Source organism: Lemur catta, chromosome 11, assembly GCF_020740605.2.
Source record: "Lemur catta isolate mLemCat1 chromosome 11, mLemCat1.pri, whole genome shotgun sequence".
Taxonomy (NCBI): Eukaryota; Metazoa; Chordata; class Mammalia; order Primates; family Lemuridae; genus Lemur; species Lemur catta.
In genome coordinates, this window is record NC_059138.1 from 16,360,459 (window position 1) to 16,378,987 (window position 18,529).

Genomic DNA, 18,529 nt, shown 5'->3' on the forward strand with positions numbered 1-18,529 from the left:
AGTTGACACGAATTCTGAGTTGTTTTCATTTTGGATGAAAGAACTGCCTTCCTTCATCCATTCCCACAAGAACAAGCTAAAGAGAATGGAGTGGGTTTGTCAAGTACCTTCCAGGTTCCATATTCTGAGTATGATTGTTCTACAGAAGGGAATCAGGGACTGACTTCCCACTTTCAGAGGACATGATGTAACTTCCAGAAATCAGAGCAGCACAAAGAAAGCGGGTTGCAAAAACTGCACTTAAAAAAAAAAACCTGTTACCACATCATCAGTACTTTGGAAAACATTCTCCATAGGAACAATCTTTCCTGGTGTCAGTGAGGTGGGCAGGTACATAAGGTCTTCTCTGCTTTGGCGTTCCTCGGACCACTCTCTTCATTACTGCTCACAGAGTTATTTGTTCCTTATGAGCTCTGAACTTTTATTTTGCCTATCAATAAATATATATATTACCATGTGCAAGCATTGTGATATATAATCCCACACTTCTCAGTATTGTGTTGGCCACATAACTCAACTCGATGAATTTTTGTAGACTTACAAAACAGCAGTAACTTTTTAACCTAGCAATCAGCTGACTGACAACTCAATTCAGAACACAAGAGCCAGGAAGGAAACAAAATACATCTTTGAATTCCCAAAACACGTGTCAGTAAGATTATGCACTAAAGCTATAAACTTGAATAATGGAAAGACCTCCATTTTTTCACAATTTTTAAACCCAGTCTTGCATGCTCAGTCAGTTGGGCTCCTCAGGCTGCAGAGGGTGAGAAGGGGCCAGCACACTGAACATAAAAAGAGCAACAGTGCGAAATAAGACAAAAATAAAAGGTATAAAAAGCAGAGAGAAGAACTCAAAAAAGCAATACAGAAATCTATTCATTTGCTTCTTTGTCCATTTAGTCAATCATTTATTCACTCAAATATTTATGGTGACCATTGTAGGCTAGGCATTATTGTTAGGAGCTGGGTACACAAAAGTGACAAGAACATCATCCTTGCCCTCGCAGAGGCTTTCTTGCTCCCACACAGGGTGTGGTGGGGGGAGACAGGCAAGGAAATTATTTCAATACCGTGTGTAAAGGGGCTGGGGTGGGTGAAGGGAAGACAGGACACCAGGGGGCACTGGAGGAGCACTGATCAGTCTTCAGCCATCAGAGAAGGCTTCCTGGGGAACTGGGGCCATTTGGTATCAGGGCACTGTGAAAGGGCTCAGGAAGAATCAGCACACTATATGCAATAGTAGATGCTCAAACCCACGAGGGTGAACACACAAGATAAGGACAGCCAACGTTCAGTGTATTATATTTGATATAGCAGGGAATTGCGTGAAGATTTCCATTCAAAATTATTTCAGTACAACAAATTTCAATTCTGAAATTGATGTATTATCCGGATGTTCTTGTTTGGTTGGAATCAGTTATTTCCCAGAGATATTGGATCTATGAAGAATTACTGTAAGGATATGATTTTCAGACAATGAATAAACTTTACTAGGTAATATTTTCTATTGTACGTAAGTATTAAATAAAGTGTCTGCTTTGGTGCTTTTTGTTCTGGAGTTTGGGGTTTGTTTTTTTTTTTAAACTATCTGGTTATAGGGAGAAGGTTTGGGAAGAAGGATCTTTGGCTATATGAATCCTTTGAAAGCTAGTATTATTAATGAGATAGTTATAAATCTAAAACATAAGTCTGTCAGTTAACTTGACTAGATTTCATATCTAAGTAATGGCCAGCTGTCCATCTATTTAGTTCACTCAAAAATACATGTCATTGATTAAGTGCAATGCTGTTTGTTAGAGCAAAAGATTGAAAACAACCTAAAGATCTAACAACTGGGAACAGGCTAAATAAAAGATGATATATCCATAAACGGAATATTATGCATTTATTAAAAGGAATGACATAGTATGGAATATTCTGCAAGACATGTTGTTAAGGGAAACAACAGCATCTGAGTGAAAAAAAAAAAACCCTATATAGTTTGTAGTGAATGGAAGAATGCACAAAACCCTGGTGAGAATGGTTGCCTCAAAGTAAGAGTAGTGGGTTACCAGGGTTCAGGATTATTTTACACTGGGATCCTTTGTGCCTTTTGAATTTTGATTTTTTTTTTTTTTTTTTTGAGACAGAGTGTCACTTTGTTGCCTGGGCTAGAGTGAGTGCCGTGGCGTCAGCCTAGCTCACAGCAACCTCAAACTCCTGGGCTTAAGCAATCCTACTGCCTCAGCCTCCCGAGTAGCTGGGACTACAGGCATGTGCCACCATGCCCGGCTAATTTTTTCTATATATATTTTTAGTTGTCCAAATAGTTTATTTCTATTTTTTAGTAGAGACGGGGTCTCGCTCAGGCTGGTCTCGAACTCCTGACCTCGAGCGATCCACCCGCCTCGGCCTCCCAGAGGGCTAGGATTACAGGCGTGAGCCACCGCGCCCGGCCTGAATTTTGTACCATTTGTATGTATTACAAATTCAAAAACAAATCTAGAATAAAATCTTTAAATTAAGAAAAAGTAAAAAGGTAACATATTAAGGTAAGATGGTGGAGCAGAGTGAGCAGGTGTCAAATGAGGGGTGTCAAGAGCTGCAGCCTCCTTTTCCTGGCTCTGTCACTTAGGGCATGATCAGGTGTCATAAGCCAGTGGCCTATAGAAAGAACCTGGCTCAAAGACTGGTGTATACCATGCTTTAAAAATGTGAATCTAAAGAACTTAAGTAGACATTTCTCAAAAATATATACATATACAAATGGCCATACAAACATGAGAAGATACTTAACATCACCAATCATTAGAGAAGTACAAAATCAAAAGCAGGCCATCATTAGGATGGCCACAATACAAAAAAACAAACAAACAAAACCCCCAGAAAATAGCAAGTATTGGCAAAGGTATGAAAAAACTAGAACCCTGTGAACTGTTGGTGGAAATATAAAATGGTACAGTTGCTGTGGAAAACAGTATGGTGGTTCCTCAAAAAATTAAACATAGAATTACCATATATGGTCCAGGATTACACTTCTAGGTATGTCCCAAAAAGAACTGAAAGCAGAATGTCAAACAAAGACACACCTGCACACCCATGTTCACAGCAGCATTATTCACAATCGCCGGAAGGTAGAAGCAACCCAAGTGCCCACTGATACATGAATGAATAAACAAAATGTGGGATATAATAAAATGAAATATTATTCAACCTTTAAAAAGGAAGGAAATTCTGACTCAAGCTACGACATGAATGAACTTTGAGGATGTTATGTTAAATGAAATAAGCCAGTCACAAACGGAGAGATACTGTATGATTCCACTTTCATGAGATACCTAGAGTACTCAAATTCATAGAAGCAGAAAGCAGAATGTTGGTTACCAGCGGGTGAGGGGAGGAGGGACTGGGGGGTTGTTTAATGGGCACAAGGTTTCAGTTTTGAAAGTGAAAAGAGTTCTGGAGATGGAGGGTGGTGATGGTTGCACAACAGTGTGAATGTACTTAATACCACTGACCTTTACACTTGAAGGTGGTTAAGATGGTAAATTTTATTATGTATGTTACCACAACTAAAAACAACTTCTAAAAATGTGATTTGCGTATATTCAGACAGAACTTATGCTTTCTAATTCTCCAACAAAACTCCTAGGATTTACAGCCAGTTTTACACATTTACCTTAGAAATCAATTTTACACATTTACTTTACCTGCCTGGCCTCTTAGGCATTCAAATTTGTGAGTCTTAGAAAACATATCTAATCTTTTTGACCCCCTTATGCCTCCTGGAACTAACAATTCCTATCTATGTCACATGACCCATCAGGGAAAGATGAGCTATGTGTGGAAGTGCTTTATAAACGAAACTGTCAGAAACTGGGAAGTGCTGCATTCAGCCCCCGGAACAACCAATCGTAGCATGTTTGCTGTGTGGGTTAGTAACACCTTTACACATGCTTAATGCCTGAGTAGGGGGAAAGGTGACAGCCAGGGTAGGAAAACTAAATGATGCCAGGGGTTTGAGGTTTTTTTCCCCTTAAGATATCACCAGTTATACAAGGCAGGGGAATAGAAGCATAGTAAAGAACTTTGAGACTTGTCACACTTGATACGGGTCAAGAACTAAGAAAACTTGGTTGTCAGACATCATTTTTTTTCTAAAGGTGGTAGAACAGTCTCTTTTCCTCATAGTTAGATTTGCTGTCTCAATTCAGTAATACAATTTAATAAACATCAATTTAGCAAAAAGGAAGGGGGAAATGGTGAGACACGTAGACACATTAGACATAGCTTCTAATTAATGTTCAGGAGCTCACCCACAGCCACGAGCACCTGAGGTCTGTTTCTTCAGGTAATTATTCTTACTTAGTTTCTCTCATAGCAGGTACCATTTTCAATCCCTCATCTGTTTTGTTTATGAGTCCCTTAAAAAGGAGCTGCTTTTTCAAAAGGTCCTCTTCCTTCCTTTACCCCCTTGCCCTCTTTTCCTTCCCTCCCTCCCTCCCTTCTTTCCCTTCCCCCTTCCTTCCTTCCTTCCTTCCTTCCTTCCTTCCTTCCTTCCTTCCTTCCTTCCTTCCTTCCTTCCTTCCCTCTGTTACTTATTGAGCATCTACTATGAGTCAGATGTCATCTGGATGTGGAGGATACTGTGGCTAATAAGGCAAAGCCCTTGCTCTTGTGCCACTAAAGTTCTGGTCAAGAAGGTTTCCTTCCTAGCTAAAACTTTATATTCTTTAACTATGGTAATCTGAGAAAAAATCTGTCTTTGAATAATGCCCTTGAAAAAGTTAGAGTTCATAAATCTATCAATATACTGGGGCATTGCTTGAATCTGACTCATGAAACAAGCAACAAGAATGTCTTGACTTTATAAATAATAGCTTAAGTATATTTATAGTGTGCCTTTCCTGTGCATAGCTCTTAGCATCTCAAGATTTATGTGATACAAGGATGAGAAAATCATCTTCATTTGATAGATGTGGGAAACATGTTTTAAAAAATCAGATGACAGGTCTCTGTAGGATTGGCACCTTGAGACTTACGAGGCAGTACCCCACAAGAGTCATCTTATTCAATTTTTTGTCAACAACTTGGTTAAGCGGATTTTATAAATGATTCAAAATGTGTCGGAATGGCTAGAACTAGAAGCAGAAATGGCTTTTAGAACGACCTTGACAGTTTTTCCCGCTGACAGCACTAGGGCAAAGATGATGAATATCCCTGAAGCAATAGGTCCCTCCTCACAAGGTAAGAGGACTGTGTGGAGGTTTAAACATGTTGAGCCCAGCTGCTGTCTAAGAAGTTGCTATTCATTCAAAGATGTTAGAATTTGGCACGTGGGGGAAAAAGAAGGAAAAAAGTCTGGAACATAAAGCCATAATTACACTTCATAACTTTGGTTTTATGAAGAAACAATTCAAATGTTGAAGGTGACATGCCCTCTAAAAATACTTCTGGATGTTCCAGTTGTCAATTTACAGCCTCTCAGCTCCAAATCTACCCTTCATGGGCCCTGTTTGTGATGCTGGAGCTTGGCCCTGTGGACATTTCTTCTCTGCCAGGAGGCACAATGCGGTACTTTGTCACAGAGGGGGTTGTAGGGACACTGCAGGACAAGGTGGCTTCTCTTCCTGGTTCTGGGGTTCCTGTTGCTGCAGCACTCAGCCAGCATGTGGGACACACTGGGGCATTCACCCTACTGAGTTTAGCAATACCCTTACAGGTGGTATCCAGAGAAATCTGCCAGAGCCCCAGCCAGCTTCCTAGCGAGTACAATGCTCCCACGAGCAACTTCCCAATGAGTTCCCCAGTGTCCCAGCTGGACCCTAGAGGGTAGTTCCTAGTGAATTTCATCAGCACCTCACCAAAATTCTCTGCTAGCCAGAGGACTACAGCCATACCATCTTTAATGAGGTCTGAATCTCAATCTGGGGAGGTAGGGAGAGGGCCTTCTTCCAAATTTTTCCTTTGCTTGGGTAGTCTGCCTCACTCTTAGGTAGTAGCCACTTCCTGTATCTACTATTCCTATAATCTTGGGAGTTCACTTAACCCTTTATAGTAGCTATAATCTTCTGATACTAGGTAATAATTCTTTATATTAAACTTACTCTGTTCAAATCACTGTATGATTTCTGTCTCTTGACTGGACCTTGATTGACATACTGACATCCGACAGAAATCTGTTCACCAAGAGATATGCACAGGATATTTCACAGTAGCACTGTTTATAATAGCCAAATTGTCTGTCCCCAGAGAACAAATAAATAAATTGTGGTATATTCATACAAAGGAACGCTATAAAGCAGTAAGAATAAATGAACTACAAATACACACAACAACATAGATGAACTGACAATGTAATGTTGAGTGAAAGAAGCAGAAACAAAAGAAAATATACTGTATGATTGTATTTATGTAAAGTGCAAAAGCAGACAAAACTTATCTATGGTGTTGGAAAGTCAGAGTAGTGGTTACCCTTGGAGAGGGTTAGTGAATGGAGCTTCTGGAATGCTAGCACTGCTCTGTTTCCTGACTTGAGTGTTGGTTATACATCGTTGTCTAGGTAAATTCATTGAGCAGTACATTTTTGATGTTTACATTTTAAAAATTCGTCAGGCTGAAAAATATTAGATATTTATGTGGTGTAAACTATGAAGTGATTAAATCAAACTCATTCATTCATTCAATAAAAAGTATACACGCATATTATGTTCTAGTCACCATGTAAGATGCTGAGGCTCTATAGATAAATCAGATATTCGTGGTTCCTGTCCACAAAGGACACAGTCTGGAGGGAGAGACTGACATGAAAACAGATAACCTCAAAGCAACATGATTAATGGATTAATGGATTCACACCTAACGGGTACAATGCACACTATCTGGGTGATGAAAACACTTATAACTTCAGCTCAAACGATACAAAAGCAATTTATGTAACCAAAACGTCTGCACCCCCATTATATTCTGAAATAAAAAAATATTTAAAAAAAGAAATAAGAAGGAATAATATGTAAGCAATAAGTAAATAAGAAGATAAATGTTTTAAAAAATGGATTAGTGGAGGGATGGACAAGTACTGGAGGTATAGTAAAGGGAACCATGAATGGTTCATTGAAAAGCTATACACAGAAAGGTGACATCATAGCACAGCACCTTCTCCCTCACAGTGTAGAGGTGTCTACTCACTCCACCGTCCTCTCATGCCATAAAAGAGTAGATAGGAGTTGGCTAAAGAGAAAGAGAAAAGAAAGGGTATTCCACGCAGATAGAACAACATGTGCACAGATATGAATTTTGAAAGTCACTGTAAACTCAGAGAACAGAATGTTACATGGCTGGATTTCAGGTAGCAATGGGGAGCATGGCAAGAGATGAAACTAAAGAGGTAAACTGAGGCTTGTGATGTTTGTGTGCCTTCTACTGAGTGTGAATTTTATATAACAAAGAGCCAAGGAACATTGTATAGCTAGTCTTCAAGGATGCCCCTCCAACACACACAACTCATGCCTTTGTTAGTCCCCTCCCACAATGAATCAGGGTTGGTCCTGTGGAACCAAGAGAATGTGGTGCAAGTGGCACTTTGTGACTTCTGAGGCTACTGCAGTTTCTGCCTTCATCTCTTGGAATGCTCGCTCTAGGGGATGACAGTCACCTTTTAAGAATTCCAACTATCCCGAATCCACCGTGTTGTGGGAAGCACAGCACAAGAGAGACCACGTGAAGACAACTGTTCCTGCCATCTCAGGTATCAGTCCAGCCAAGCCTTCTGATAACTACAGCCCCAGCCAACATGTGATCTCAACTGCATGAGACACCCCAACAGAGAACAGACTAGCTGTGTGTTCTCACAACATACAGAACCGTGAGTAAGGAAAATGGTGTTTTGTTGTTGTGGTTGTTGTTTTGCTTTGAATTACTACATTTTAAGGTGGTTTATTATGCCTTACTAGATAATTAGAATAGATATCTTAAAATAGCAGAGGGACATGAAGATTTTGGAGGAAAGACTGGAGGCAGCATGGAAAATGGGTTGAAAAATGCAGAGGCTGAAGGTACCAAGATGTCAGGAGGCCTTTACAGGAGCACAACGGGATGTCAGTGGGAACGGAAACGAGAGGCTGGAATCTAGAGATACTTGTGAGGCTGAATTGACAGGATGTAAAGAGCAAATAAATGTTTGGTGGGAAGGACAGGAAGACTGAAATCTTTCAGGTATTTTTGCCCAATGAGAAGAGTTGGTGGACAATGTCCTTAATAGAAATAAAGGCCTATGATAGAGGGTAGATAATGAAATGTGTATGCACTGATGTGGAAGGGTTTACAGGAAATATTAGTGAAGATTCCAAAGTAATTAAAAACTTTGATTTAGGACATGAGGGAGATAGGGGCTATACACATGCGCACACACACAAACACACACACATGCACACATGCACACAAACGGGATCACAGTTACATATGGTGATGGTGGAAGTTCCAGGGTTGAAATCACCAAGAGAAAGTGTTTAGGGCAATAAGACAAGGGAACAAATGATGGAAATTTCAAAGGAGAACTCAGTAATTAGAGGAAGAAAGGCCCACAAAGGAAACTGAAAAGGGTTAAGTAAGAGAAATTGAAAGAGAAACAGGGGTCTCATATCTTACAAACAGAGGGACAAGAGAATGTCAGTAAATATGGCGCTTTCATTGTCAAAAGTCACTGCCAGATCAAGTAAGGTGAGACTGTAGAAACAATGAAGAAGTATTCCTGGGCAAAAGAGCAAGAACTTGTCTCAAAAACAAACTACAACAACAACAACAAAAAGCATTTAAGGCTGTGAATGAGACTATTTTTAATAATCTGGCTTTGATCAGAGTAATTTAAAAAACTGGATGTTTAAAAAGCAGAAACTATGATTATATATTACTCTTTAAAGATACTTGGTGGTAAAATGAAGGAAGAAGAAAGATAACTCAGTTTCTTTGAGTATGATTGTAGGCTAAGGACAGGTTTGCCAGCTGGAATTCCCTGAGCCAATGACTGGGGAAGGATAGAGAAGTCTCCAGAGCCAATTATTTTATAGGCTTCTGCTCTTCAAGTATGGTCCACAGATCAGTAGCATCAACATTACTAGGACCTTGTTAGAAATGCAGAATCTCAGGCCACACTGCAGGCCTAGTGAATCAGAATCTGCATTTTAACAAGATCCCCAGGTGATTAATATACACATTAAATTAATATGCACACAGTAGATAAAGACTGAAATATGGAGGAAGTAATGAAGATACAGAATACCTGCAGGCATTACTTGGCCATTTTTTTGTTCAATCACTTAGACATTCTTTGGTTTTTATCTGAGGTATAATAAGAGATGTTTGGAACATCCTTTAAGTGCTTCCAAATTCTTGGGGTATATGGAAAATGAAGGTCTATGTAATGACAAATTACCTCTAGTGAAACCCAGAGGAAAAGGTGCTGTGCTCAGCTTTTCTCTTAGCAGAATTACCTACAGTGGAGGTGGAGATATTGTCATTGCTTGAGCCTCACTCTCAGATAACCTGCTTTACTTGGTCTGAAGGGGGACTGGTACTTAAAAAAAAGTTTCTGTGTGACTCTGTTATACAGCCATGTTTGAGAACCACTTAAAGTTAAAGTAAAGCAGTGGACTCAACCTTGCCTGCACATTGGAATCACTTTAAAGATGACTGATACCCAAGTTTGACTCCTAGTAATTCTGATTTAATTGCACTGAGGTGCAACCTTAAGGTGACCTATTGATACTGTCCCTAATCCCAGCCCTTTAAGGTACTTCTATCCTTTACTTCAATGGTTCTCAACCTTAGCCGCACAGTCAAATCACCTAGGGAGCTTTGAAAACTACCAGTGTCCAGGCACTTGTGTTAAAAATGCCTTATATCAGCAATCAGATCTTTAATGGTGAAAAGAAGGCACATTTCCCTCTTCTTCCAATGGAATTCTCACAGCATTTACAATCTGAGCCATTCAATGTAATTCTTATTCATTCAATCAACAAATGTTTGTTAAGCACATATTGTGTACACAGGATAGTGCTGCACTGTTCTTTATTTGTAAAATATGTATGCATGCCTTGTCCACCCAGCAAGACTGTTTTTTGTTATTTTATTGTTGTTGTTATTTTTTTTTTTTTTTGAGACAGAGTCTCGCTCTGTCACCCAGGCTAGAGTGCCATGGCATCAGCCTAGCTCACAGCAACCTCAAACTCTTGGGCTCAAGCAATCCTCTTGCTTCAGCCTCCCAGAGTAGTTGCTGGGACGACAAGCATGCACAACCACGCACAGCTAATTATTTTTTCTATTTTTAGTAGAGACAGTGTCTCACTCTTGCTCAGGACTCAGGCTAGTCTTGAACTCCTGAGCTCAAGCGATCCTCTAGCCTTGGCCTCCCAGAGTGCTGGTATTACAGGTGTGAGACACTGTGCTGGGCAAAGATGTTTTTTTTAATGGAAACAACATATTTACACTTCCTTTCTGTTTCCCAGTGCCCAGTATAAAATGTTAGCACTACTGCTCAGTATTTTATTACATCACACATTTATGTTGTAATTGAATCCAACAGCAATAGCAAAGTACATGGGTTTTTGGAGTTTTATTTAACATATAGAATAGGGTTTTTGCTATTTGGAATTTTATATACATATAAAATATATATGGTTTTTGCTATTTCCTGTGAGACACGAACAGTCTCAAGTCTTTCTCAAGATCCACAACATACTTCAAAATGGTTTTTCTCAATTTGTGGCCTGGAGACCACATCAGAATCATCTGAGTGCTTGTTATAAGCGCAGATTACTGGGTCTCACTTCAGACCTACCAAATCAGAATCCTTGTGTATGGGTTCTAAAAACCTGTTTGTTTGTTTGTTTTTGAGAAACAACATCTCGCTATATTGCCCAGGCTGGTCTCAAACTCCTGGGCTCAAGCAGGAGCCTCGGTCTCCCAAGTAGCAGAGATTACAGGCAGAAACTTGCAATTTTAACAAGTACCCCAGGTAAGTCGAATGCATTCTAGAATTTGAAAACCGCTGCCTTACAAAGGTGAGTAGGAACAAGAGCTAACACGAATAGAAGGCCTACTACCAGTTAAATTCAATATTTAATGAGCACCCACCTTGAGCCCGCACAGTGCTGGCACATTACAAAATGAATGAAACAAAGTCCTTACCCTAGAGCTGCTAACAGAGTCAAAGAGTGTTGGGTGCCTCACCAATAATGATAACGTAAAGCAATAAACTTACTATGTTAGGCTTTTCATTGACCATGTCTTTTAACTCTCCCAACAGCGTGGTGAGATAGGCGTTACTGTTCCCAACTTTACCTACGGTGAGACTGAGGCCCAGGGAAGTTGCCTGAGATATCGGCGCTGAGAAGCCAGGATTCCACTTCACAACTTCCGAGTCCCCTATTCTTTTCTAGAGGTAGAGAGGTAAGCTCAGCATTTCTACTTGCACTCAGTTCAGGAGAATCGTTTCAGATGCTACAACACCTCCAAGGCACACTCACGGGTCTGTAGTTCTAGTGCCGCCAGCCGCGAGTTTGCTGTGGCCGTGGGGAACTAACTAATCCCTTCCCGAGCTCTTGGCCGTCTCCTAAGAAACATTGACAGCGTTGGGACTTCGCTTCCCAGCAAGCCCCGCGGCCGCTGATCACGCGAGGCATGCTGGGCACTTGGCCCCTCTCTCCTCTTTGGCGGAGGTTCTACGACACCGCCCGCCGTAAGGGCGCGCGGCATCCTGGGACATGTAGTCTGGCCGGGACTTGGACGCCCCCTCGGATGAGTGGGGCCGGGGCTGACTGCGAACTACAGCTCCTCAGCTGGCGGCGTCGGTGGCGGCCGCGGGGGAAGGGGAGACTGCGGCGGTCCCCGGGGAGAGCGGCGCTCCGGGACCGTGCGATGTTCTGTGCCGCGGCGAGGGCGGCTGGCCTGCTTCCTGGGGTAGCGGTATAGGCGGGCGCTTCCTCTGCGCGCTCGCTCCCCTTCCCCTGCTGCAGCCATGCGCCCGGCCTTCGCGGTGGGCCTGGTGTTTGCAGGCTGCTGCAGTAACGTGATCTTCCTAGAGCTCCTGGCCCGGTGAGTGACCCGTTTGGGCCGCACCTGGGCTGGCTCCTTGGGCGGGTCTGAGGAAGCCGGAGGAGAGGTGCTCCCGCGCGCCGTCCCCTGGGACCTGCCCCCGCTTCGTCCCCACTCTGCTGCGTGCGGGGCCGGGGGCGGGGCGACCTCAGCTCCCGGTTGGGCTGGGCACCCTGAGTCTACTACTCCGTAACCCTGCGCACCGTCCGCCGTCCTGCCTAACAGTTTCACTGCATCCCGGTGAGGGGAGCACTCAGGGTGTTGCTGTCATCACCCTTTTGCACAGTCTGAGGGAACTGAAACCTGGAGAGTTTTTCACGTGACCGGTCCAAGGTCGGCGGAGAGCTAGTGACAGAAGCAAGGTTTCTCCACCAGATTACGTCTCATTTCCTTCCCATACAACTCCGGCTCTTTTCTTGATCCTGTTAATGTCACATGCTTGGCTTGAGGAAAGCATTTTGACTTATAAAGCAGTCTGATTTTGTACATGCTGCAAAGAAAAGTTTCATTTGTATTAAAGTCTCCTGCAAAGCATTTGTTATATTGGCCTTAAGAGATGGTTATGAGGACTTTGCCCAGACATACATGTCAATGATGTGGTAGAACAGATTCTTATGTAGAAGATAGGTCCAAATGACCCAAGAGATCATTTCCAGCTTTAAGATATTATAGTCTTTAAATTTGGAAGCATGCATTTTGAAGTATAACTTTATAAATTGAAAATGGCTGTGACATTTTCCCAAAGGGAAACGAGATTGGCTTTGTGTAAGTGGCTTACAAATAATATTGAGTAAGAATGTACAAATTCAATGGGTAAAAGCTGTTACAGAAGAGACAACAGGTGGAGTTGAAAAGGCTCAGGACTAAAAAACTCAGTGTTAACGAATTTCAGTCTTGACTCTGTCATCCGCTGGCTGGGTGGCCTTTTCAAGTCACTTAGCCTCTCTGGGCTTCCTTTTCCCAGCTGTAAAAGAATACCTATAGTGCTTTCTAGCTCCATGTTTCTGAGGCTGTTCATTACAGGTTGAGTATCCCTTATCCGAAATGCTTGGGACCAGAAATGCTTCAGATTTCGGATTGTTTAAGATTTTGAAATATTTGCATATGCATAATGAGATATTTTGGGGATGGGACCCAAGTCTAAACGTGAAATTCATTTATGTTTCATATATACCTTATACATGTAGCCTGAAAGTAATTTTATACAATGTTTAATAACTACTTTGTACATGAAATGAAGTTTTATGTACATTGAACCATCAGAAAGCAAAGCTATCAGGTGTGGAATTTCACTTGTGGAATCATGTTGGTGCTTTAAAAATTTTGGATTTTGGAGCATTTTGGATTTTGGATTTTTAGATTAGGGATTTTTAGATTAGGGATAGGTCAAGAATTATAATCATTGTTTTGCTAAAAATGAAACAGGTCCAAAGAAGTTAAGTGGCCTTTTACTATTTGTTAAGTGGCAGAGCCAGAAATGGGATCCAAGATGTCTGAACTCTTCGTCCAATACCTTCTTCAAACTTCCCCTGATTTTCAAACTTGAGCAGCCCATAGATTTTCATCATTTGGTGCCAACTACGAGTGTATTTTATTTGGTACCATTAGTTAAGTCATTCTCAAGCAACTGGTTTACTTAAGGTAAACTCTGTGTTGGGTTAACTTTTGCTGTTACACAGCTTGAAATTATATTATGCAGAAAGTATTGATAGAGATCTGTTGTTTGTCTTGGGAGTAGGTTTGAAGAGATATGAAAATGAAATAAAAATTGTATCCAACTGTAAGTCTGATACACTTTAAAGTAAGGACACTTTGGAAATTGATTTAAAAATTTAAAAAAAGTGGTATCAGGCCAGCCCTGGAAATGAAGGTCAGAGAATAATAGTGTAATATTCGTGTTGAATATGCCATTAAATTAAATCTTGCCAAAGGTACATGACATCAGAATATGCAAGCAACTGAAGCTCCTCCTAGTTTGTAAGCCCTTGACTAAATTACTTCATCTCCCCTAGTCTGTCTCAACTATAAAAGGGGATGATAATTCTGCTGGCCTCCCAGGGTTTTGAAGAATGAAATGCAATGCATGTGTAAAGCCTAAAACACATTCATAGGGGCTTCCTTTTCTAACAACTTGGTTTCAGTATAGATATATCTTGTTTTATGAGATGTTCCTGAAAAGTTGTGGATAAATCTAACATTACAAAGTGATGTTGTACATTATAGGAGCATCTATTTAGAATACTTTGAATAATTTGTAAATAGATCACCACTCCTTATTCATCTTTTTTTGTAAATCTGCATTTTTGCATAAAACAATGGGTTTTCATAAAGATAAGCAGGTACATTTATTAATAAAATCAATGGTACCCAAAACTGAATAGCAACCTTTTCCTAATTTGCTTAGGCAAGTCATGACTTCTCATGTTACAGATCAATAAAATAAGAGGTGGTTGGACCAGATAGTCTTTAAAGTTCTTTCTAGATATGGTCTTGGCACTTGTGACTTTATCTTGGGACATCATAGTAGAAAGCTCATAAATTTTTATAGAGCAGAAACTGTGCTTTTATGTGACTTCCTTGGAATCATTAGGTGCCCTAATAAGTAGCAAGTAGAACACTAAATATAAATGCTAAAGTGACTTGAAGGCAGAAGAGAACATTTTTTAACCATTTTCCCCAAATTGGAAAATAAATTTAGATTTTCTTTCTGATTTTTATACCTATAATTGGGACCAATAATAAAATATAGAACACAATGCAGTGGACAGTGCAGATAGGCAGTAATGAATGAGTGCCTTGACCCCCCCTCATTAGGGAGCTTCCATTCTACCTTGGAAACAAGATATAAACACATCAGCTAACTAAGTAGGCAAGATACTGCATATCTTACTTCAGGAAAACAGTCTGAAACATTTCTTTTTCAACCAAGTGGCTGATCTTGAATTATATAAGGAAGTTTCCTAAATTCAGCAAAAGAAATGCAAAAGGCATAAACTATCTGCTCAATTCCATCTCTTCAAAGTTGCATTTTTTAAAAATAAAACTTTGAATTCTTGCTAAAGAGAATTCAAAGTAACAGAAACTGTTTGCAGTTAGCAATTACAATTTCTGAGGAATATAGTTCAAGAAAAGAGATTTAAGGATCTAAGTTTTTACTCTAAAGTTTTAAAATGAATTATTCAAGCTAAAATAAATAATTCCGTTGGTAGCTATAAACAATGTATTCTTAAAAAGCTTTACAAGTTGGTTTTTTAAAAATTAAATTATATGAGTACATTAGGGAGATTTTAAAGTTCTATGGAGATAGAAACAAAAAGTAGATTAGAATTGTCAGGGGACTAGGAGAAAGGAGAAATGGGGAGTGACTTTAATGAGTATGGGATATCTTTTGGGAGTGTGCTTAAATTAGATAGTGGTGATGATTGCACTACTAAAAACTTACAAAAACCACTGAATTGTAATAATAATAAGGGTATCTGCAAACACCATTTATTTGCCATCTAATTCTGGAAGACTTATTTAACTTGGTGCCATGTGGCTCTCAGTGTCTTTAGCAATGAAATGGGCATAATAATGTCCACCTCCATAAAATAAAGTTAAAATTAAAAAGCATTTTTAAAAAATCCTATGGAGAATATACATATAAAGTGAATTTTCTTGAAATAAATTATCTTTTTATCTTTTGTGCGAATCTTAATATTCTAGATGACATTTGCTTAAAGTGAAACATCCTCTCATTCATCCACTTACTTGAGTGAAGGCCTGACACTGCCCCAAAAGTGGGGAGAGAAAGATGAATGGGACATGATCTGTCCTCCAACCGTCCCCGCTATGGCACTGGGTTTTTACTGTCTCATTTTTCAAGTTTGGTTCCCTCATCATCTTCTTGAGGGCAGGGATCAGGTCTCATTCAAGAGTTCCCTTGAAGCTGCCCCCTAACTTTATGCTTAATCAGTTCTTGATAATTATTCTTTCATTGGCCTAAGCTTTTAGTAAAGAGAAAATAGAAGGGAAAACAAGAAAACTTTTGAGCCTCTTTTTGGTTAAGTCTTGCATTTAACCCAAAGTTAAATCTGGGCACTTCATGTGTATTTTCTCATTGAGTTTTCACTACAGCAATATCATTTTCCTTTTATAGATGAGAAAAATTAGTGAATATGAATCTCTCTAGAAGGGTGACTATACTTAGATTAAAGATCTTTCCATATGCAAGATCCTGACACTAGCCGGGGTTCTGTTTGCCTTTTTAACTCTTTGGCAGGCACTAAATTAAGTGCTTTTCAGGAACTGGCTCATCTGCTTTACAATAAACCAATGAGATAGGCACTAATACTGTTCCCATTTTAAAGATAAGAAACTAAACTTTCAGGAACTGGCTCATCTACTCTACAATAAACCGATGAGATACGCACTAATACCATTCCCATTTTAAAGATAAGAAACTAGACTTGGATAATTACCTTCCCCTGTCACATGGTAAGTGACACAGCTGGATCTCACATGTCAGTGTGTACTTTTAACCATGATGGAGCACAGTGGTTCTCAACCTTGTGTCAGCACGTGAGGATTTGTGCATCTTACACACACACACACACACACACACACACACACACACACACACACACACACACACACACACCTGGCCCTTTCCCCAGACCTAGACTGGTGATTCTCAACTCTGGCCACACATTAGAATCAAGTGGTTAGCTTTATAAAAGTATAGATTCCAGGGCCCTACCCCAGTCTGATCAAGTCAGAAGTGGGAGAAAGGCGTATGGGTTTTTAAAGAGCAGCCTGGCCAGAGTACGAAACCACTGTGCTAGCAAAGGTCTAGAGTTAAATTTCCTTCTCCTGTTGCTCGTATTTAGGCTAGTGGTTTTAATTAGCTCCTTGAATGAGGTAAATGTCTTATGTGATTATTTATGGATTCCTGCAACATTTAGCCTTGTCCCTTGAACATAAGAAGTACTAAAAGAGAAATTATTGAATTGAATGTAAAGCAACAGTTTTCAAAGAATCCTTCAAAGGCAGGAGAACTTAGAGTAGCAACAGTTCTGCTTCAGCTAGTAGGCCTAGCTCTGTACAAGAATGGCTTATGCCTGGGGTTGTTTATTTTTATGCCTGATAGGTATATTTAAGAATTTGTGTATCTTGGCATAGCTGTTCAATATTAACACCACCAATGGAGAATGGAGTTATTTTTGATAAATACCATTTATTAATATATAATAATATAATAAATCCCTCTACACACTAGCTTCAGGTAAAGACTCTGGTCAAGATGAAAATCCACCCTAAATAGAAAGCAGAATATATTTTAAAAGACGAAAATCCAGAATATGAAGGCTGGTAAATATAGGTTGTATATGAAATCTAGAAGCTTCAGGAGGCAAGAGGACAAAGATAACTGGTAACTTTGTTCTTCTTCCAGTGATTGAGCAGAACTGAATGGACGACAAGCTGAAGAAAACCATAAACATTTTATGCGACTAATTTTCACAGAATGCCTCATGGGGGATGTCAGAAGGAATTTTTCTACTATATAAACTTGTTCCTAACAGTCACTATGGAAAATTCCCCAACAATTACATACAGCACTGAAGACATTGAATTCCACACACATTTTTTTGAGTCCCTAATATATTCTAGTAGTCTACAGCAGTGTTCCTCAGTCTTGTTTTCATTATTGCCTCCACCCTCTGCCCCCAATGGGTTTTAGATTTTTTTTTTCTTAGCCACCTCTCTGCAGGTATGCACTATACTGGTTTATGTACTGTGTATATCTGTGCTTTATACTTGTAAAAAGAGTAAGATTACCTGCCATCTCAAGAACCAATTCTGCCCTCTTGGGGGTGCCCCTGTCATCAACACTGGGTACATTTCTTCATTTGACAGCAATCTCAGTGATTCCTGGTTAGGAGGGATATACAAACATTGCAGGAGACCTGAGCATATTTCTATCCTTGGACTTTGCTACCTAAGTTGACTGACTAGGATCCTAACTAAAGGCCTTTTGGTGAAGTGAGGGTCCCAATGAGAACATATGACCAATTTCCTACAGTTTACTAGGAAAGCTGTAGCATAGTTCTAGGAACAAGTGTGTCGGAGTAACTCTCCCTCATGGCCTGCTACACCTAGGGAAGAGTGTAAGAAAGCTGACGTTCTTCCCTGTGAGGCAAACGCTAAATGTGTGTGATCCTTGGGATATAAAAACCAAAATAAAGGACAGTGGGTAATAGAAATCTATCCTCCCTGTTGTTCTGGAACTAATAACACATTTTAATGCCCTTTATCTCAGTTTTTGTGCCTTTTTCCCCTCTTTTTGCTATTCACTATACAGGAAGCACCCAGGATGTGGGAACATCGTGACATTTGCACAATTTTTATTTATTGCTGTGGAAGGCTTCCTCTTTGAAGCTGATTTGGGAAGGAAGCCGCCAGCTATCCCAATAAGGTA

General features: G+C 40.1%; 1 protein-coding gene and 1 long non-coding RNA gene across 10 annotated transcripts in view; one reads left to right on the plus strand and one right to left on the minus strand.

The window, feature by feature from the left end:
* LOC123646859 overlaps positions 1-11,668 on the minus strand; it is a 46,232-nt gene extending 34,564 nt beyond the window's left edge. Inside the window, exons 1-2 of the long non-coding RNA XR_006738079.1 lie at positions 11,505-11,668; positions 11,240-11,413 (exon numbers count right to left, since the gene is read on the minus strand). This is a non-coding gene — a long non-coding RNA (uncharacterized LOC123646859). The remainder of the gene's footprint in view (positions 1-11,239; positions 11,414-11,504) is intronic.
* A 33-nt stretch (positions 11,669-11,701) lies between these two features.
* Positions 11,702-18,529, plus strand: part of SLC35B4 (solute carrier family 35 member B4) — a 66,823-nt gene continuing 59,995 nt past the window's right edge. For all 9 annotated transcript variants that reach the window (XM_045564015.1, XM_045564013.1, XM_045564016.1 and 6 more), the window contains exons 1-2: positions 11,702-12,072; positions 18,413-18,526. In XM_045564015.1, the coding sequence (XP_045419971.1) occupies positions 11,996-12,072; positions 18,413-18,526 (191 nt within the window). In that variant the 5' untranslated portion in view covers positions 11,702-11,995. The remainder of the gene's footprint in view (positions 12,073-18,412; positions 18,527-18,529) is intronic.